Source organism: Cyprinodon tularosa, unplaced genomic scaffold (assembly GCF_016077235.1).
Source record: "Cyprinodon tularosa strain WSP-4 unplaced genomic scaffold, ASM1607723v1 ctg259, whole genome shotgun sequence".
Taxonomy (NCBI): Eukaryota; Metazoa; Chordata; class Actinopteri; order Cyprinodontiformes; family Cyprinodontidae; genus Cyprinodon; species Cyprinodon tularosa.
The window spans coordinates 740,373-762,380 of record NW_024038958.1 but is presented as its reverse complement, the minus strand read 5'-3'; the positions used below and the strand labels follow the sequence as shown (position 1 = coordinate 762,380).

Below are 22,008 nucleotides of genomic sequence, written 5' to 3'. Positions count from 1 at the left end.
TCCTCTGCAAAAATGCAGACACAAGCCTCAGCAGCCAACATGCAGCTTATTTTAATGATAAGCAGGAAAACCAAACAGGAAGTGTTTATTTCTGTTCTGACCGTTGCAAAGAAGACACAGTTGCTCCGACTTTGTATTGCACTGTCCTGCAATGTTAAATGTCTAAAAACTGTTGAAGGCCAATGGACATTCTTGCAGTTATTGTTTATTCTCACGTGATTTTTTTTTTTTATTGTATAAGGATTGAAAAAAAGTTATTAGCTAATTGTCTGAGTGTATTTATTTATTTTATGGTGACATAACATGTATTCTCTTTGCATTTCCAGTGCCATTTAGAGGGATCTATATAGACCTGCTCCATCTGAGATTTTGCTTTGATGTTGCTAGTGTATTCAATTTAACAGCAGATCTGTTCAATGTCTTTCATTTCTCAGTGAAACGGAGATCAACAACTTCTTTGAAACCAACACGGTTCAACACCTGGCTTTGATCTTTGAAGATGCAAAATCCTACATAGGCAGAGAGGTAAAGATCCATGTCATCATCCTTCTCTGAGGTCTATTCTTTTTTTTCTTTAAGCTCCTTCCCTGTAATCACTACAATTAATGTGTTTTATTCACTAACCCTTTGCAGGGAAATTAATCCTTCCCTCTATTTTAATTACTTTTAAAATAAACCGTGACGAACATCTTGGTCATTTTAAATTTATCTTGATTTTGAATAGAATGATCGTACAATTTTATAGAAATAAAAAAAAAAGAATTTCTGAATTTTCTCAAATCCAACCACAGCCAAATTTCGACATACAAGCTCAAATATATAGATACAGCTCGTCTAAAATTTAGGTTTAAACCCCCATAACAATTAGTAAGAAACCAAATGTTTTTGTAGCTATAAACAAGGACATTCTATAAACAATCTTAGTAGAATTGAATGAGCTCAGTTGGTTTTGTTTTCTTTAAATGTGTGTAACTGACTTTGAAAACAAACTGATCTGAACTGCATTTAAATGTGCTGATTTCCTCAGTCATTTCTTTTAAAGGGACAAAAGGTTAAACTTTCTGTGTGCTTTATCTGTTTGAAATATTTTTCCTTTTGGAGCACCTGGTTCTATCTAAGTTTTATTATCTGACCAAAGGGAAAGGGAAAGATAGTTAAAGTTTGGAATGTGCTGCATTGCATAAAATAGAAAATACCTAAAAATTTTCACTTCCTCCAATCAACAGCTGGACAGTGAAAATCTGAACAACAATGTGCTCTTACTGTATTCTGATGCTCTAAAAAGCCATATGCTCCCTTGTGGGTACTCAAAATGTGTGTTTCTCCTGCAACTTGGTCTGGGATATTTTTATAGCCCCTATGAGTATTTCTTACTCAGTGTGGATTAGAGAAAATTAAGAGTTTTTAAACTGGGGCATCCAGATATTGTTTACATCTTTGGATTTTTATGCTGTCTATTCATTAAAACCAATAAAAAAAAATCTACTTAGAACGCTAAAAGGTATGAACCATTACAACATTCACACATGTGGTGTATGTATTTACTGGCATTTTACATGAACAGGTGATCCTGGACCTGCTGCAGTTTGAGAACGTTACTGTGAGGAGGGTGCTGAACACGGAAAGCGGTCTGGTGGCTAAACTGGGAGTGACGGAGTTTCCCTCCTGTTACCTCTATTATCCAGATGGTAACTTTACCAGACTCAGAGTGTAAGTGTTTCTGCAGTGTTCCTCTTTCACAACACGGGTGTTGTAACCACACTAGACCACAGTTTACTCAACTGTCTGTTCTCTGTCACAATAAGCCTTTCTGGAGTACTGTGAACACTGTGGCTAAAATTGTTGGACACCATCTCTTGGTCTAATCCAGTTAGTTTAACAAATTAAATAATCAGCTTGAACAGCTAACAAAATTGTTTGCTTTACTTTCATATCGATGCAATTCACTTTATTTCTATAGCACCAATTTACAACAAATCTTCTCAAGGCACTTTAAAGAGACTTAAAAGAGTTGATTGCATCCAGTCATTCACTTGAAAGATATGCTCCTCCTGGATCAGCCTGTGGCAACGATTTACACTTGCATCTTACCTTTGACTCTTCAGCAATCCCTTAAACCGAGCATGCATCTAGTGACAGTGGAGAGGAAAACTGCATTTTAACAGAAGAAAACCTCCAGCAGAACCAGGCTTAGTGTGAGAGGTTTAGGCCAACTGGGGTTCAAGGAAGCAGAAGAAGACTTACAGAAAGAAGCAGAGATTAAAAAACGGTAGCAGTCAACTAGCTTCAGAGGTGGCCCCATCTAGGATAGACTTAGACCCCGTCCACACGAAGTCAAAACGAACACGAAACGCTAATATTTTCCAGAACGTTTGTCGTAAAGACGGAGACGTAAAATAAATGTGATCGTCCACACGAATGCATGAAAATGCTGCAAAATGTATGCCAGGCCTGTAAGTGGCGCTGTGGTGCCAAAGCAAAAATAGGCGACGAAATGTTGGGCATGCGCACTAATATTTATACATGGTTGCCCTGCGGGTCCATTTTCGTGGTTCAGTCACATTCAGGTGCTGAACTATGTCGTCTATATTGCTCTGTTCTTCCTGGAGATATTCCAGAAGAAGAAGATTCTGTTGTAAGCCCGACAGCAGGGTGAGTAGCATTAGCAGCAACCATTCAACACAGTACGGCGCCATTGTTGTTGTGATACTGTGTCGCGCATGCGTGTTTAGAGGCGACGCTATGACGCATGCGTGTAAAAAAAAAAAAAATGCGGTTAGAGCTTAAAGATGGAAATGCGAAAACGGCATTTCAAAATCTTCCCACTCTGAAGGCTGAATAAAAAAAAGATCGTTTACAGACCCCGAAACGCCGGCTTCATGTGGATGAGAGGCTGGTTTGGTGAAAAATGTGTGCGTTTAGGCCAGGGTTTGACTTCGTGTGGACGGGGCCTTAGCCAGGCAGACGAGCTCCAAACCAATTCTGCTAGTCAAAGTAAAAGAAACAGGACTACACTGGAAACAAGCTAAGCTCCAGAATCTATAAACAGAGATGAATATATTTAAATCAAGGATCGAGTAACAATTGAACAGGAACAGCCCGGAGGAAGCTACTATGATGGGGGGAAAAAGCAGAGAGGACATAAAGTTATGAGTGTAACTTAAAAGGTACTGCAAAATGGGAGAATAGAGATAGAATGAGGTAAAGTGGTCCCTATGTGATCCAGCAGTCCAAACATATAGCAGCACAAATACAGAAAATTGCTCAGGACAGCCTATTTTGGAGGTAGAGCAAAGAAGACACGTCTGTCTGGACAGAAATTGTATAATGCAAATGTTCAAAGAAAACTGCGGACTTATTTGCACCTGTGCAACCTAAACATGTATGGGATTTCTTTCTACGTACAATAACAAGAATAAGAACTTCGGTAGAAAAATATTCAACCAACACTTTTGGGAGACATTTTCTACAGCTTTTATCCTGAATAATTAGCATCTACTGTATAGATTTATATCTAAGTGTTGGAAGCATTTTGTGACTGTCAGCTCACTGCAGTGAGGTCTTACAATTTTAACTCATATTTTATGACACACTTTTGCAGCTGATTTGCATATGTTCAGCTGGATTAAGGAGGGTGACTGTTTGCATTGTTAGACAGATAAGGTTACTCATGGAGCCAATGGCGTAACGACACAACAATAGGCCCGTAAGCAACATTATCTGGGTGGGCCCCATATGAAGTAGATAGTAATTAAAAGTGCCACTGTCTGCTTTGCTATTGGTTTCATCATGTTGAAATCTGGCATGTGTTGCGGTACAAATAAGGTCTGGTCAGTCACTTCAGTATCAGGTGGGTTTAAGAGGAATTTTTCACACCAATACATCTGCAAAGAGACGTCCTAGTCTACAATAGCATAGGGGGCCACCCAGGTGTCAGTGACGGGGCCCCTAAGCAACTGCAGTCTTTGCTTTACCGATAGTTATGCCATTGCATGGAACTCAACATAAGGTTGTTTTTAACCTAACCTGAACAATGTAATAAACATAGCAGAAGCCTTTGCACTGCAGCTCAAAATTGCACTCTATCTGTCTATCTATTCCTCCACTGCTACAGTGAGTTTAATTTTTCTCAGAAAACATGTTTTTAAACACCAAAGAAAATGAAAGAAAAAGATTGCCCTTTTTTAATAGATTAACCCACCCACAGATACAGCAGCATACTGATAAGTCATTTTTTTCCCTCTTAATGTGATAAAAGAGGTGAGAATTTATCTTATGCATTATAATGTATTGTTCACCTGTGCAACAGTTTTGGCAGTAATGGGCTTTGAGAAGTATAAAAACAGTAAAGATTACTTTGATTTTTATTATACAAATTCCTTGCATCTATGAACACCAGTTATGTCAGAACAAAATAGGCAAACAATTAGAACGATTACAATAAAATGTCAAGAAATCTAAAACGAGGGATTTTATCATCAGTAATTGGGGACTTCCGGAAACTATAAAGTCTATCTGTTGAGGTACTTTTTCCTTTAAAAAAAAGACTTGCCTAATCAAAACGTTTAAGATTTTTAGAGTATTTTATATGGGTAGATAGAGCAGCAAACGGCTCCTTTATATTAGTTATTTTGATTTTCATTTCATTTCTATGATGTGGCAGCTGTACCTTTGAGTCTCTGGTGTGAAAAACATATTTAATAAACTTTCAGGCTTTTCTTCACTCAATTAAACTCAAATATGTCTATTATTAAATCTGTGGAGAGGCAAGGGAGACTGAATAATTCCTAAAAAGTAAAAAAAAAAACAATCCACTGGACTTTGTTTCCAAGTTTGAAGTTTTGACGCTTTGTTTTCCATTCAGGAAGCTGACTATTGGCAGAAAAAGAAAACAAAGAAACTGGGCAGAGTGATTGGAGATAAAGTTGTGGAATTTAAAGAAGAGATGGGCTATTGCTTAATAAACTGGACTGTAAGCATCAGAAGATAAAGAATATTAGCATATAGCATAGTTTCAGGGTTATCAGAACTTTTTTTAAAGAACACAGCAGTGTTCTTTAAAAAAAAGTTCCGTCCTGGAGATAGATCACATCTATGTTATTTGACCTTGTTCTATATGTTTACTAAGGAGGTCATGTACAGTAATTGCTCAGTGAGGCTGAATGCAAACAGATGGCTGCTTCTTTAATTAATACAAATAATTGAAAACTGTGAATCATATTCCAGAACACATGCACACTGTGCGTTGGTCGTTTTTGATGAATCCTGACCAAATACATTGAAGCTTCTGGTGACTGGGGAGAACATTCAAGAGTTACAGTGTTAAATTACCTAGCTAAGACAGCAAGAAGTATTGAAGATGCAAATTGATCACACAGTATTGCATATCTGCATTGTCTGTTATCTACTGTGTTCAAAGCAGACCATGGTGCAGGTTATAAAACCAGCGTTACTGCTCTGACCATCTACCTCTTAATATCCTGAATATTTAAGAGGGGAGGCGCTTCTTTTCAGAAATTTCAATCATCCTGAAACACATACTCAACATCTTAAACTTTGTTTCCATCAATAATGAGAAAAACTGATTCCACAGACATCAGAGATCCTCATTGTTTTACTTGCAGCCGTTTTGCTTTCTGCTGAAAAGCTTTGTTGCAACCTCATTATCTGAACCCTATTCATGGAAATACTTTTAAACATCTGGCCTCTTAATGGGATCAGAACATCAAAATCGCTGCCATTATTCACGGTCATAAAGCGGCTGTGATCGTTCCTCACCCTGCAAATTCATCTGCTGTTTATGCCTCTTTGTTTGGCTGTTTCAATAACTTGGCATGCAAAGAGGACTCCTTTTTAGTTGACAAATGCAAAAAGGAAATGATTTATTGCTGATTTATTTATTCACCCTCCATCTCTCCCCATCTCCCACCCCCCTCATCTCGATCACTGTACAGAAGGGAGGGTTTTTAATTTCTTGCATGAAAACAATGCCATTGCTTCTCTGGCTTCACCTGCCAAACAAGACCCGGCCACTCATGGTGACAGATGGCCTCCCATCATCGCTGAATATCTGATTGATCCTGGGAGAGCAGAGCTTGTGTGTGTGTTATCTTGATATGTGTGTGCATCACACTGGGAGCGCGTCTCACATTTGTCATGCACGTAATGTGCTGCTCCCAGGTGAATCTATTCGCTCTCAGCCCACCCTGACGCCTGACTGCCCGCTGGCCCTGGGGATCAGGGGATGAATGGCTTTCCCTCCACATCTCTACACTCCCACCAGACACACAGGTGTAATTGAGTCCCTGGCTGGCATGAGTGAGCATAGGGCCAGAGTATCCATCCTGCTTATTACCATCCAGCTCCAGGTCTATGGAGCTTTCTCTTTCTCTCTCTCTCTCTCTCTCTCTCTCCCTCCGTCTCTCTCACTGTGAAGAGGAGAGAAAGCAAATGGGGGTGTACCACAATAATGGCTGAGCTTCAGATTTGCAGGGTTTGCGCATGGTTAAATAATCAGCAATCTCTCCCAGAATCACCTGCACCATCTGCTCTGTGCTCAAAAAACAATTTCATAAGTGAGAAAAATGTTTGGCCGTAAATTTATGAAGCCCAGGATTAAATTAAAGATAATAGCAGGTATTTTACAGTAAAAACCATGCTGATAAAGCAACAAGTATTAGGACTAGTTGAGTTTTAAAATCTTTCTGCAAATCATCAAAACTATTCTACTGCTTTAAAATACCACTGTCTCTGAATCTGTCTACAAGAATTTAGCATTGACCACTACAAGGATAAAGTCGAGTTTTATGAATTCAACCGTAATAAATGAATTGAGCTTGGAGTCAAGAGGTTAAAGATTAGGATGATGTCAATAAGGCCTTTTGACCTCAAGGAGTTGGAGGTGATTAGAAATTTTAGCAAGGGTTTGATTGCTGTGAGGACATTTTTTTACTGATTATTGAAAATGTTTTAAATAAATGGTGGAAATTGTAAGTGGCCTGTACTTTTATGGCACCTTTTCAAGTCAGGGGACTCCAAAGCGCTTTACACTACATTCAGTCAATCTCCCAAACATGCACACATTCACATACTGATGGGGGCTTTGTAGCCCCAGAGCAGCCATGACCGAAATGAGGCTGCCATACATGGGTGCCACCGGGCCCTCTGACTACCATCAAATATTCTTTGATATGTCATTTTTAAAATAACATGTACATTAAAAATAAAAAGTCTAAAATACACAGCTATTATTTTGTTTGAAGCATCAATCTAATCCTCATTTATACTTACTGGGTCGGAGGGTGGCTGATAGGCCGGATGGACCCTAGACAGCGTGCCAGTACATTACCGAGGCAACAAAGAGACTCACAGTACTAATATCCATGTTTATACCATTTTAAGAGGACAGTTAACCTGTTAGTCATGTTATTTGGACTGTGGGAGATAGTTAAAGTACCCAGAGAGAACCCAAGCATGCGCAGGGATAACATAGAAACTCAATGAAGAAAGAACCAAGAACCCTTTTGCGCTCTACTGTCAACAATATAATAAAATACTTTCCTGAAATAATTACAATCTGACTATTTGGAAATAAGTGCCAAAAAATGGGCAGTTTGAACACAATATTTATGTTTATGTAGTATTGTACTGCACTAAGACATACATAAGTTTAAAATGAACTCTGTAATATACGTTTACAAGATTTAAGTGCATTATGGTTTGTAATTACATAACTGTAGTGTTTTACAGTTCATATAACACTGCTTGAGATATTTTTTTTTCCAGATTACTTTAGGTTGCCTGTATTCATTTATTATAAATATGTTGGTTAAATTTCCAATGTTAAAACCGTAGAGTGAAGCAGTATTAATGCACATTATTTTAATAACAACATTCAGATGTTGAAATCTACTGGTTTTTGTTCAGCATGACTTCCTGCTAAGTAGTTACATAATTACATTCTTCTAAGTAGCCGGCTGCTATCTAAAGAAGCATCATTTGCAAAGTTTTTGTTCCCCACCGTTTATTCATCCAAGTTCCTAGTACCACTTACCCTTTCTCACCCACAGGAACTTTGAAGCTCGTGCTTTCTACTCCTACGCCCTCCAGAGGCTGCCTGGTGTGATACGCTCAGGGAAGCCTCCACCGGTCACCATGGAGCTGGTTAAGAATAGCACACAGGAGCCCTGGAGACCATTCGACAGGTATGAACAAGACACCCTTGGTTCATTCTCATTATAGGCATTACTTAATCTTTTCCTGTGTGTGTTTTTGTCTGGTGTGTGCACGTCCAGGTCCCGGGTGTACATGGCAGACCTGGAGTCAGCACTGCATCACTCGTTGCGTGTGGAGCTGGCTGTCCAAAGTGTCATCAAAGGAGATGCTTTGATTGCACTGAAGAGTTACATCTCTGTCCTGGCAAAGGTAGACCCAACATACCACGTATCTATACAACACTTACACACATTCAGAGCAGCACGGAGCTCTGTTCAAAAGCAGCTCACCAACATGGAGAAAAAAATATTTGAATAAAAAAAAAGTTTGTGAAATTTTTATTTAAGCAGGATGCATGAAATCAACACTTTTTTCCCCTCGGTTTTTTAGGTCCTGATAATTTCTCCAAAGAAATTTTAACTAGGTTTTAGCATGAAACTGTTTTTTTTTTTTTTTTTATCTACCAATTCTTGTTTCCAGTCAAACAGGAGTGTGAAATTCAGTTTTAGAATTTAGTTTAGGTTTTTTCTATTCAATGATTATTCTTATATTTACAAGCATCATAGTATGCATTCTTCTATTTAGAAAAAAGAAATTTTGCATGCTAAAACGTCAAATAAAATATATATTCCAAAGCGTTTTTTTAAATAAGCAGTAGCAGCAGGTCACCACTAGATGGCGAATGAGACGGCACAATGATGAGCAGGCTGTAGATGTCAGCTTTGCATTTAAGTTTTAACCTCTTAGAACCTGTTGTTTTAATCCTTATGTGTTAAATTAATGTTTGTGAAGGTAAGCTCATGTCTTGCTGCTCAACCTGCTGTTTTTTTTTTAATGTTTTTATTACCACTGTGGAAACATTTTGATTCAGGGTATTGAAATCAGAAGTAGATGCCCTTCTGTAGGAAAGAAGCACAAAGACTCCCAGGGGGATTGTTGACCCTCTTTATGCTGCTCCACAGTGGGATTGAAGCGTGGCATGCAGCCCTCAGTGACTTGTTGGTCTGAATAGGATAAACCATCTGACACTCCCCCTCTTCATGTTCCTGCAGCAGCTATGATTTTTTAATACGTTTTTGTTTAAGCATAAGGACTATTTTAAGAAAAGAAAAAATCTGCATTATATCCTATTTATATTAAGTATTTTTTTTCTGTTTTATAGCAGAAACTTTTTTCCCATCTGATGCTTCTGATCACCTCCACCTTTGCCTCTATCATCAATCTGTGTGTGTATGTGTGCCACCAGGCAAGCATGTTGTGATGATGAAGCCTGACCTGCTAGCCGTGTCCCTGTTGGCTACACACCAGGCTGCTCCACTTCCCCAGCCTGCCACCAATCTCTCTGATTATATCTCGCTCTCTTGGGAGGCGTCGCAGTAAGCCAGCTTGTGTCAGTGTATCTGTATAGGGGGGGTGCATGTGGAGGGCAGAGCGTTGCGGCCCCCCATTAGCTCCGGTTTGTTTAGTCAATGGTAGCAGGTCCCAGTGGTGTTTTTAGCCTGTCTCCCCCCTGCAAGGATGGAGCAGCCAGCACTCAGCGGGGCTTTGTGTAGCTGAGGAGGATGTCATTGTTACGGCTGAACGCGACTTCTGACCGTCCTTATTGACTCCTGACTAAGTGCCCTTGCCACAGACAGGAGAGCATGCTCCTGTTCAGGCTGTTTGCTGTGAAGATGCTGAGTAGATTTTAAAACAAAGAAGATCTGACATGCAAGGTAATTTTTTAACAAGCTTCTAGGATGCATACGTTTGCACTGAAGCGCAAAAGTATTCATAATTCTGGTTTGGCTTTAAAATGAAATTTATTCACATGAAGTTTGTTTCGGACTAGAAAAGAGGCAGGTATCTCTCAGAGGATGAGAGAATCGACGAAGGAGCATCTATTAGGAAGATTTACCCGTTTTTCTACTTGTTATTAAAAACTTGAATGCTAAAAAAAATATTTACACCCTTTTTTATAATCTTTGGTGTCATTACATTAATTATACCTTTTTTACCCTACTTGTTTCCTCCAATATTTCAATGATTTATTTTTGCTGATGAGAACCAGATCTGTGCGGTTGGAAGGCCTCCTTGCATCACCTTAAACTTTCTTTGCCTCCACAGATTATTTTCCAAATTCAGGTCTTCTGTGCTTTTTTTAGGCTACTCCAAAAATTCACATGTAACTTCTGATCAAAAGAAGATTATTAATAAAATCATTGGATTTTTTTTTATTATTCTGGCAGATGTATGAATATTTTTTGACTTAACTGTACTCCACATTAAGGTTTTTTAACATCATATAATTATTCTTTAAACCCACCTTATTACACATTACTAATATTGCAAAAATATTTGATATACTTATTAAAGGCACACAGTGTTGTTGTTTTATGGTGAGATAAAAGGTACAGTGTTTCCCAGCAGGATAAAATGCCCATTTGAACATAGTATAGAAGCTGAAATCATAAATATAAAGCCTTATTTGGTAATATGATTCTGATTTTTTTTTGTTTTTTTTGTCGACTTAGTTTTTATTTTTTTTTACATCTGCAGCGCTAAAACAATTCTTTTGTTTACCTTGCTCTCTGCTCTGTCGAGTGATCGTTGAGCAGCTTACCCCAGAGCATGCCGATCTGTGCTGTCTGATGTCATCTGGACACTTCGAATCAGAGGCAAACTGGTACATGTCCACACAGACAACAACAGAGAAGTTAGTGATTTCCCAGAATCTCAATCTTTTGACACAGGATTAAAGTCTTATTATGGCCTAAACAAAAAAAGACAGTGTCTTGGAGAAAACACATCTGATCATTTTGGTGTAAAAAAAAATGCGTTTAAAAACGGAAAAAAAATGTTGGGGGGGGGGGGGGGGGGGTTTAAAAGAAAACCTTTCCTAAAGTTAAGTTATTCTGACATCATTGAGCGCCATGAAAAGGCAAAGGCTTTTGTAAACACCTGTATTCCTGATTTACACATTAGTGCATTTAGTCGAGCCCTCAGGTGTGCACAGCTTATTCAGCTGCCTTTGTGAAGGCAGCATAATAATGATAGAGTACAAAACCAATTGAGAAAGCCATGTGAAATCATTAATGAAATGTTCATATTTTAAAGTTGAACTTAAAAGTTAAAGTTGTTTTAAAACCAGACACCTGAACTTCTAAATGAATCACCTGGTTGGATTAGTAAGAGTGAATCATTATGATATCACTTCAGTGTTAGTGCTCGTGTCACTACCTCTCGCTTGCTGGTTCTATTTGAAAACCAAAAGGCTCAGGAAAGGTGGATTTTTTTTTGTTTTAAATAAAGAATAATTTCACAAGTGACCTGGTCTTGCATATTATTATTTTTTTTTTGGTATCTCTAAAACATTTGTTTTAAAGTAATGATCAAAATTATTGTTTATTGTAGCTTATGATGAAAGTACATTTTTGATCCCAAACCTATATAATCCATTATTAACAACACATTGGCAAACATGAACACTAAAGGAAATAAGTGTGTGTGTGTCTAGCAAAGTTTTTGCTAGAAAGTAGGATTTGGCGACACACACGTTTAAAAATGTGAATTGGTTCAAAGCCACTTAAATACAAGAGTACAAGACAAAAAAAAATTAGAGTAAATAACAATCTACTAGACTTTTAATAATTTTAATCAGCACATTGCAGTTTTGTGCATAGTTTGCATGTCAGAGAATTTCCTTTTAGGTGTTTTTGAGTCACACATTCAAACCTACATTTCCCCAACAGGACCTTTTTATTGAAGGATTTTTTTTGCATATTTAAATCAGCATTTTTGAAGAGCTCTAAGGGGATTCCGTTTATGACAGATTGAATCAGTAATCAGCTGTGATGTTGCTTATTTTTTTCTTCTCAAAGAAACATTAACTTTGAATACTTGTATCACCTTCTTGTGCTGAATCTACAATGAAACATGTGCTTCTAATCCTTCCAAATCCAAGAACTACAGCCCTCTCCATTATTATATCTGCTGCTGCAATCATGTGTTTTTTTGTTTTCTTAAATGATGTTTTTATATTTTCTGTCTTGCTGGGTGAAATCTGGATTGTTGAATGCACTACATGTATTTTAGGATTTAGAAAAGTGGATCTTGGGAGGCATCAGGAGCATTACAGCGAGGTATTTAAGGATTACACCTCTATCCTGCTTTTCTTGAAAGAAGCCCTTCGGGTCGGAGAGGAGACAAAAGAGAAGGGGAGTAAAACAGAATTATGGGGGGGTGGGGTGTTGTTCTGAAATCCTTCTGCCTTCTCATGCCAGAGTCCAGGGGGATATGTTTTTCCTAAATCAGCTGTCAGTGCAAATATAAATAAGTACTGGATGTTGTCTCTAGTATGTTTGGTATAGGATTCCTTCTATCTCTGGTTTGCTCTCCAGCAGCCTCCCATTTGTACCTGCTATTATTTCTCCTGCATCCTACCGCAGGAGATTGGCCAGGCGTGCCCTGTTGCAGCCAACAGATGCGACCTTCTCACCACAAGCAGCCTGTGGTTTCTCAAGTGCTGCTGATACTAATCGGATGAGGGATGACATATTGCCAGGGCGAATAGGATTGTCATGGTCCAACTGGGATGGGGGACAGAAGGGGTATATGTTTAAAGGAGGCAAAGTGCATCCATGTGTTTTGTTTTTCTGTTTTTTTTTTTGTTAAGTTTCTCTAGATACAGCATATATGGATGGTGCTTTCTTCTGTAGCAGGGGGAGATTATGGAGATGATAAAAGCAACGGCAGGAATAAAATCGATAATCAGAAAGGATCCCTAATAAAGAATTTAACCACGCATGAATCATTTTAATGGTCCTGTCAGCTGAATATTTTTTATGTTTTGTTAAACATTGCTTCACTTAATGTTTATCTGTAACTATGGCAGCTGATTTAGATGCACATTAGCTCGCTAAAAATACATTTAAAGGAGATGTGTGTAAAATACCCATCATTGTAACTGGAGGTTATCTGTATTAATGTTTGCTGTGACTTTTGCATCTTTGTGAGCTGAGATTGTTAATGTTGACAATACTGGCTAGAGACTCGATATACAGTACATTGCTTTGGCTTTATCTGCTCAGATTTAATCCTAAACTTGTGAATCTCCTGTTTAAAGTAGCTGTGTGGTTTACAGTTTTTGTTTTTTTTACTGATTTAAATAATTGTACAGTAAGTAAAACCAATTTTTGAGCGTTTCAGGAAAATCAGTAGCTGTATTAATCTCATGAATATAGTTGCTTGAGACCTAAGCCCATTAGTGGAAAACAGCTGCTTCTTTTGTTCTGCATAAATTCATTTGAAGGTTTAATGAATTTTTCCGACTGAGTGGCAGTGAGACAACTCAACGCCTAAACCTAATATATTACTGCCACAGGTGAGCTGCAAGCATAAAAATTCAGTGTGTGAACTTTACTTACCCATATTGATTTTTTTGTTCTGTTTTTTGTGATACCTCTGCTTACAGCTAAAATATATACAGATCAGTTATAAATTTATGATTCCTGATTAATTACCAATTATTATTATTGCATTGAATATTTGCAGTTGAAGAAAGAGACTCAAAGAATTTAAGTTTCCTGCGGTTGTGAGGCAGAGATTAATCTGCTGATTCTGGATTAGGAGAGCTAGATAAAGTAGTTGGGAAAAGGTGCACGGATTGCATTAAGTTACTTTAGCAGGAAAGATCTGACAATCTGTGCTGGTCAATTGAAATCATAAATTTTAGTAGCTCTATGTACACTTGTTATTATTTATTAATATTATCACATAGACAGAAATGTAATAACCAAAAAGGAATAATCAGTGAGATTCAGGTTAATCCTAATCGCAGTAAATGTAAATTTAGCTTCTTTATCATTTTAAGCTGTTAAAATTAATTTCTATGGCGTAGTAGTGTTTGCATATATTTGAATATTGCAAACTGCTTCCAGTCTCAAGATATACTGATAAAACTTGTCCTCTAAATAAGTCTTTGCAGATGAGACATTATAACAGACAAGTGTTGGTCCCATATAAGAAATCTAACTTACCATACCATACCATACCAACTTTATTTATGAAGCACTTTATACACCGAACAGGACCAAAGTGCTGTACACAATCATAAAATACAATAAAATTATAAAATAGAGAAAAAAACGAGTGTAAAATACATATTAGTATACAAAAAGAATAAAACAAAGTAAAACGTCTCAAATTGTGTCAAAAGCCAAGGAAAAAAGATGAGTCTTAAGAAGGGACTTAAAAGCAGTAAGAGAAGAGGCCTGTCTTATGCTCAGAGGCAGATCGTTCCACAGCTTAGGAGCTGCCACAGAAAAAGCACGGTCTCCTCTGAGCTTGCATTTCGTCTTTGGGACCCTCAGAAGCAACTGATCAGCTGACCTGAGGGAACGGGAGGGTGTATAAGAATGTAACAGCTCAGACAGATAAGAAGGAGCAAGGCCATTAAGAATTTTAAAAACAAATAAAAGAATTTTAAAATTAATCCTAAAATGTACTGGCAGCCAGTGTAAGGAAGCTAAAACAGGGGAAATGTGGTCGAATTTTTGTGTACCTGTTAAAAGACGTGCAGCAGCATTTTGAACCCTCTGAAGATGAGAAATATACAAGTCGCTGACCCCTGTATAAAGTGAGTTACAGTAATCCAGCCGTGTCGTCACAAATGCATGGATCACTGTTTCGAAATGCTGTCTGGAAAGAATGGGTTTTACTTTTGCTAGCTGCCTTAAGTGGAAAAAGCTGGACTTTATAAGCTAACTTCACCTGTACTGTAATGGATGGAAATCAGAAAGAGGAGTTCTCTAACGCTGCTTTGACTTTAGCACTTTAACTGAAGCGGTGTTTTGGTCACATGTAGTTAGAAAATTAGATTTTAGGAACAGGTGGGCCGTGGTTAAAACAAGGAATCAATTAGTAGTGAAGCCTCAGATGGCCACTGCTAAATGTAGTAGATAATTGGATATTGTTGCAGTGCAAGATGTTTTGGAATTATTGAACCTATAAAATAAGTGTTAGGACCAAATTATATATTTTATTGACTAAGTTGTTCATTGGCTCTTTAACATTTAACTGTAAAACCTTCAATTATGAGCAGCTACACTATATTGCCAAAAGTATTTGCTCACCCATCCAAATTATTGGAATCAGGTGTTCCAATCACTTCCATGGCCACAGGTGTATAAATTCAAGCACCTAGGCATGCAGACTGTTTTTACAAACATTTGTGAAAGAATGGGTCGCTCTCAGGAGCTCAGTGAATTCCAGCGTGGAACTGTGATAGGATGCCACCTGTGCAACAAATCCAGTCGTGAAATTTCCTCGCTCCTAAATATTCCACAGTCAACTGTCAGCTGTATTATAAGAAAATGGAAGTGTTTGGGAACGACAGCAACTCAGCCACGAAGAGGTAGGCCACGTAAACTGACGGAGCGGGGTCAGCGGATGCTGACGCGCATAGTGCGAAGAGGTCGCCAACTTTCTGCAGTCAATCACTACAGACCTCCAAACTTCATGTGGCCTTCAGATTAGCTCAAGAACAGTGCGCAGAGAGCTTCATGGAATGGGTTTCCATGGTCGAGCAGCTGCATCCAAGCCATACATCACCAAGTGCAATGCAAAGCGTCGGATGCGGTGGTGTAAAGCACGCCGCCACTGGACTCTAGAGCAGTGGAGACGCGTTCTCTGGAGTGACGAATCGCGCTTCTCCATCTGGCAATCTGATGGACGGGTCTGGGTTTGGCGGTTGCCAGGAGAACGGTACTTGTCTGACTGCATTGTGCCAAGTGTAAAGTTTGGTGGAGGGGGGATTATGGTGTGAGGTTGTTTTTCAGGAGCTGGGCTTGGCCCCTTAGTTCCAGTGAAAGGAACTCTGAATGCTTCAGCATACCAAGACATTTTGGACAATTCCATGCTCCCAACTTTGTGGGAACAGTTTGGAGCTGGCCCCTTCCTCTTCCAACATGACTGTGCACCAGTGCACAAAGCAAGGTCCATAAAGACATGGATGACAGAGTCTGGTGTGGATGAACTTGACTGGCCTGCACAGAGTCCTGACCTCAACCCGATAGAACACCTTTGGGATGAATTAGAGCGGAGACTGAGAGCCAGGCCTTCTCGTCCAACATCAGTGTGCGACCTCACAAATGCGCTTCTGGAAGAATGGTCAAAAATTCCCATAAACACACTCCTAAACCTTGTGGACAGCCTTCCCAGAAGAGTTGAAGCTGTTCTAGCTGCAAAGGGTGGACCGACGTCATATTGAACCCTATGGATTAGGAACGGGATGTCACTTAAGCTCATATGTGAGTCAAGGCAGGTGAGCAAATACTTTTGGCAATATAGTGTATGTTAATATAGTAGTTCTTTTTAGGTTTGAGGTGCATCAATATGATAGCAGAAAAGGCAAATTAAGTTACTTATTTAGAGCTCTTTATTGATATAAAAACATAATCAGTTTAAAGGTTTTTACAAGCCTCTTCCAGGGTTAACAAATTACTACTAATATTTCAGATTTTTTTTTTTTAAACTGAGGTTTACTGTAATTTCTGAAACTGAAATAAGACATGTTTCTGGAAAAAAAAGGTGCAGAACAAGGGTTGTGTTTTGGAATTATCCACTTGTTACAGTAAGACTATAAAAGGCATTTAGCCAAAAATGTATAAAAGCAGTAGGCCTACACCTTATTGTGTTGTGAGACGAAGACATGAGCTGTTCTGTTTGTCCCGTTGTTTGTTTGAAGACTTTTATTTTTTTTATTTTTATCTCTGTCTGTCATCAGGGGTGTCAGACGGCCATCAGCTGGATTTCCTCTTTCTCTTCTTGCTTTCATTTTGCTAGTTGCACTCTCGTGTTTCCTCCAGCTGCCATAGTTGCTGTGGTGACTGTGGTTGGGTGTAAACATCCACCAGGAGAAAGCTTGCTGACAGAGTGTCTAAGTAGTTGTTAGTGGCTTAGGAGGGAAATCTTAATGAAGGAAGAGGTTTAAGCTCGGCTTTTGTCACATTTACTTACGCTGATTCTAAAGGTGCACAGAAGAAAGCTGGAGGCCTGATTAAACATTGCAGGAGGCATGATGTAATCCAGGTGTGCAAATAATGATGTAAGTCTTTATGTAAACAGATGAATTGGGGAAAAAATGTATCCGTGAAAAATACAGGTAGTTACAACAGCAGAAAATAACTCCATACTCTTTCATTTTACTAAAGACTGACAAAAGTTGTTTTCTCAGATTAGTCAAATTATAATATATATAAAGAAAACAGATTTAGGAATCTAAACCTTTACATCTTATTGCTATGAACATTTTCATCAATCCATGCCACTTTACTAACTTCATCAAAACTCATCAGTTGGTATAAAAGTAAACATGTAGAAAATGTGAAAAAAATAAAATTTTCCTTATTTGTTTCCAAATTGAAACAAAAAAATTGCATAGAGGCTGTTTGGTGTAGATGGGTCTGATGCTAATCAGTAAAATATGATTAAAGAAAATATCTGCCTCTTTTTAAAATGGACACTTTATATATTTCAATGAAAATGACAGCAATTACAAATAAACTTATAGTTTAAGATATTCATGGACCAGAGAAATTATTAATTCTTTTTATCTATTCTGTTTTGGTCTGTTTGTCTACTGCTTTTCACAAGCTGTAGACAGTAGAGCTATCTGTGCTAACAGGCAAATCCTCAGTACATGAGGCTGGTTAAATAAAGTTATTCTCTGACTCATTAAAATGCAATACCTCCTTTAAATGCCCCATGGAAGAGCTGCTGCAGAATCCAACAGTGTTGCTGCCATCCCCTGTTTATAAAATCACACATGTTATAAAATCTGCGATGCAGAAATTAGTTTTGCCTTCTGAGCACATTTACAGCACTTACTGTTTAAATGTGCATCCAAAAATATCTAATAAATTATCACAATATTTTTGGATCATTGTCTACAAGCAAAATATATTATTTTTCTCAATGCTTAGTGTTAATATCACAGTCCTCTTCTGTGTTTTTCAAACCAGTGAAGTGTGAATGCTCAGAAATTTGTGATGTAAACATGAAATGGGTCTGAGGATGATTTAGACCGGCTGTAATGAATGTCGACAATCATCCGAAGGCAGATTGATGAGGGTGACCCAACAAAACTACACAAGATTTTATTTCTTTATGTTCCGGTTATGCTCCAGTTTCATTCTTGTGTTTGTGTCTCCAGTATTTTCCAGGTCGTCCTGTGGTGATGAACTTGTTAAAGTCTCTGAACTCTTGGTTGAAAAACCAGACTGTGGATCAAATTTCCTACAAGGCATTTAAAGAGAATGTGGATAACACGGCACAGGTATGTAAACACATTACTAATGACATATGTGCAAAGAACACCAATGGCATTCTGAAATGGATTTTGTTTTTATAAAAGAGGACAATCATCACAAAATATACAGCCACTGATGTGTAGTTTCATGTCTGTGGAAAGATTTCTGAGATGCATGTTCTTCTCTCGGGGAAAAAAAGGAACATTTTAAACCTCCATTGTATTATAACATGTTTAAAATATCACATCATCTTTTTATACAAGATGAGAACAGGTTCTAGATTTCTAAAGACACATTTTGGTCCATCGTCTCTTTTCTAGTTGAGAATGTATTGTTGCTTTTCGAGTGAAGCCTGCATACCTCCACTATGCATCCCCTTGCAAATTGAAAGAGTCACTTACTTGCATCATTAGCTTTTAGCAGACAAATCAATGGATCAATGAATCAATTGGAAGGTATGAATAGACTCCACCTTAGTGGAAATGGATTGTGCATGAACACCCGAGCGTCCACACACAAAATCTTTACTATTGACAAGTGAGTAATCATGTCAGTCACTGCAGTGATGGCGATGCAGTACTGCGAGTGAAACGACTTTATGTCAGAGAAAATATGTTGTTAGATTCAACTGCGGTTCATGGTTAGAGAACTGGATAGCCTCTGTTCATTAGTGGTGGGTTGAGCCATTAACCTGAGTCTGACTTTTCATTGATTGGGAAAACTGTGTGGAACAGCCCTTCATTAAGTTGAACAGATTTGGAGTACCTAGAGACAGACCCTTTAATTGGTAGAGGATTCTCGTAATTCTTTTGACACTATAAATTCCCATTGTTCTGAACTAGAGGTTTTCTTTTTTTTTGTAGATGTGGAAGGCATTGATTCCTTATAACCTGACAAAAAAATGGATTATGGATTATTTAAGGTGTGGAGCAGCAAATACAACTGGAACTAGGGCTAAATTATGTCGCCCAAAAATGTTTTTCCAATTTTAATATTTTTAATTAAATTGTATTTTTATTTTTTTATTTTTATTTTTTTTTTATGATTTTCCTTCACATCACAAGCAGGCGAATATTCACTCCAGAGTTGCATTGTTTCCATGACCCTGACAGCTTGCTTGTTCAAATTCTATTCTCTCAGGACTTTACTGTTATATTTTGATGTTTAAGAAAGTGCTTACTTCCACCTGCATGGGCAGATCTTTCAAATGCAGATGCCAATTGCACCTCTCTTAAATCCTGTGTTATGGAAAACCATCTTACTCCCACTTAATGGGATTGAGTGAGAAGTCAGTGTCTTACTCTTTTTAATTGTAATCTGACCAAAATGTCTGCCTCTGCGGTGTGAAATTTGCATTTATATTGCAAATATGATTCATTTGCCCAGCCCTAATTAGAACTGTATGTATTGTTGTCATATAAAACCAAATGAACGGTGTTTCTCTTCAGAGGTTATCATTGAAGTAGTTTCTGCCTTCAGATATAGGCAATAAAACTGCATTTGAGAAGGAAAAATTAAGCAACAAACAGACTTGTGGAAAAAAAATCAGTGTAAGACCTTTTTTAAAAGGTCTCTATACCAATCTGCAGATCCACAGAATTGCCACCTGGGATTTTTATTCCCAAAGTCTAGTTAGAAAGCTCTTTCAGGCTATTTACACCATACATGTTCATCACAAATGCACTGTTTGATAATTTACTAATGAACCTGCTAAAGAGTCTTTCACCTCACTATGCTGGATGCTTTAAACTGACGAGATGACATCCATTCTTATAATTTTTTGAATAAATATATGAGCACCGAAGGACAATTGTAGAAGAAGAAGATTTCGGTCCCAGACGATCCAATATTGCATAATTGTAAGAATGAAATTGCTTTGACAAAAGTAAAGTTCATGTGAACACAACTTCAATTTTCAACTTATCTTGTTCATTTTCTCACCTTTGGACCTGCATAAAAAGTTTATCACTACTACAGCAACAAAACATTGTTTCATATTCTAATAAATGATCTAATTTTACTTTCTTATACTATTTCTAATTTCTATTACTTTTATTTTTCTTCTCCCTCAGGTTCCAGATGCTGCGTTGCCTGAGGGTGTGCGATGGGTGGGCTGCCAGGGTTCACAACCCCACTTTAGAGGTTATCCTTGTGGGGTCTGGACTCTCTTCCATGTTCTCACTGTCCAGGCCAGCAACACTGGAGGTTCAGGTGCAGACATTTTCTATTGTTGTAAATAAAAAGCTTTTTTTTTAAATAGAGGTGGAACAGGTCTTACGTATTTTACATCCCAGTGGGTGAAAAGCAATTTATAAATGCATATTTATCTATATATATTGAAAGTGGCAGGAAGTGATGGAGGATTAGAATTTATGTTTTTTTATTATCATTTTATGTATTTTGTCATTTTATAACATCTGAAATTGAGCCTAATTGGGACTGTGTGAAAAGGGATTAAATTAGATTAGAGGAATGTGAGTGGGTAATAAAACAGGCAGATGACCAGAGGCTCTGCTCCTAGTGGGGACCTTAATCTCCCACCCAATAAACACAAACACACATAGGTGCACGTAGGGGTTAATCCCGAGGTTTACGGACCATCATGCAACCTGCAGATGGACTGGTCAAAAGGGGTGTCCATCTGGCCCCCCAAAGACTGTGATTTTACCAGGCGAATTTGCACACTTCCTGCTGACGATGTTCAAATGTGACGGGTTTTTTAAATTAAAACTGTGGAAATAAACTAATGTGGGAACAGTCGGTTGTTGATAAACACCTACAGGCCCTGAACACAATGAACCTGTGGTAAAGTTCATTGAAAAGGCCTGCTAAGCTCAGAACAAAAAACAAACGAACAAGGGAAAATATGTTTGTGGACTGTTAAGGGCCTGAGACAACAGCCTGGCCACTATTCACACAGAGTGTTAACGACATTTAATCTGCAGATTGGGTTATCCCATTCTCAGAGATTATTCACCTCAATATGGTGTTAACCCAGCTGCCTGTCACGTTGGGCCACCAGATTGATGGGAAGACATGAGAACGTGGAGCTCTTTCATGTTCAGGCTTCAGGTCAGGTTCATGGTGGCGTTACTTCTATAAAGAACAATTGACATTTACAACAAAGATATTGATTGATTTCTTAAACCGATATAGCAACTATACAGATGAATGCTAAGTTTTAGGGATAAATAACCTAACACCTTAAAATATGCCTCCCATATATTAAACGCTCATGATTCTCTTCCAGATCCTCAGGAGGTGCTAACGGCAATGAGAAACTACATCCACAATTTCTTTGGCTGCAGATATTGTGCAGATCACTTTGAGAACATGGCAAGGGAGAGTCTGGAGGTTGTGAATACATTGCCATCATCTGTCCTGTGGCTGTGGTCCCGTCACAATCGAGTCAATAATAGGATTGCAGGTAAGAGACTCTGCCGTCCTCAGCAGTTAAACCGTAGAACTCTCCTTTTGCACCAAACCTGCTCAGTTCTGATTCTCG

General features: G+C 38.2%; 1 protein-coding gene across 1 annotated transcript in view; it reads left to right on the top strand.

Annotated features, from left to right (window-relative positions):
* qsox1 (quiescin Q6 sulfhydryl oxidase 1) overlaps nucleotides 1-22,008 on the top strand; it is a 48,279-nt gene that overhangs the window by 15,902 nt on the left and 10,369 nt on the right. Inside the window, exons 5-11 of the mRNA XM_038288617.1 lie at nucleotides 435-525; nucleotides 1,565-1,710; nucleotides 8,070-8,204; nucleotides 8,295-8,424; nucleotides 18,407-18,529; nucleotides 20,576-20,714; nucleotides 21,754-21,930. Coding sequence (XP_038144545.1) covers nucleotides 435-525; nucleotides 1,565-1,710; nucleotides 8,070-8,204; nucleotides 8,295-8,424; nucleotides 18,407-18,529; nucleotides 20,576-20,714; nucleotides 21,754-21,930 — 941 coding nt within the window. The remainder of the gene's footprint in view (nucleotides 1-434; nucleotides 526-1,564; nucleotides 1,711-8,069; nucleotides 8,205-8,294; nucleotides 8,425-18,406; nucleotides 18,530-20,575; nucleotides 20,715-21,753; nucleotides 21,931-22,008) is intronic.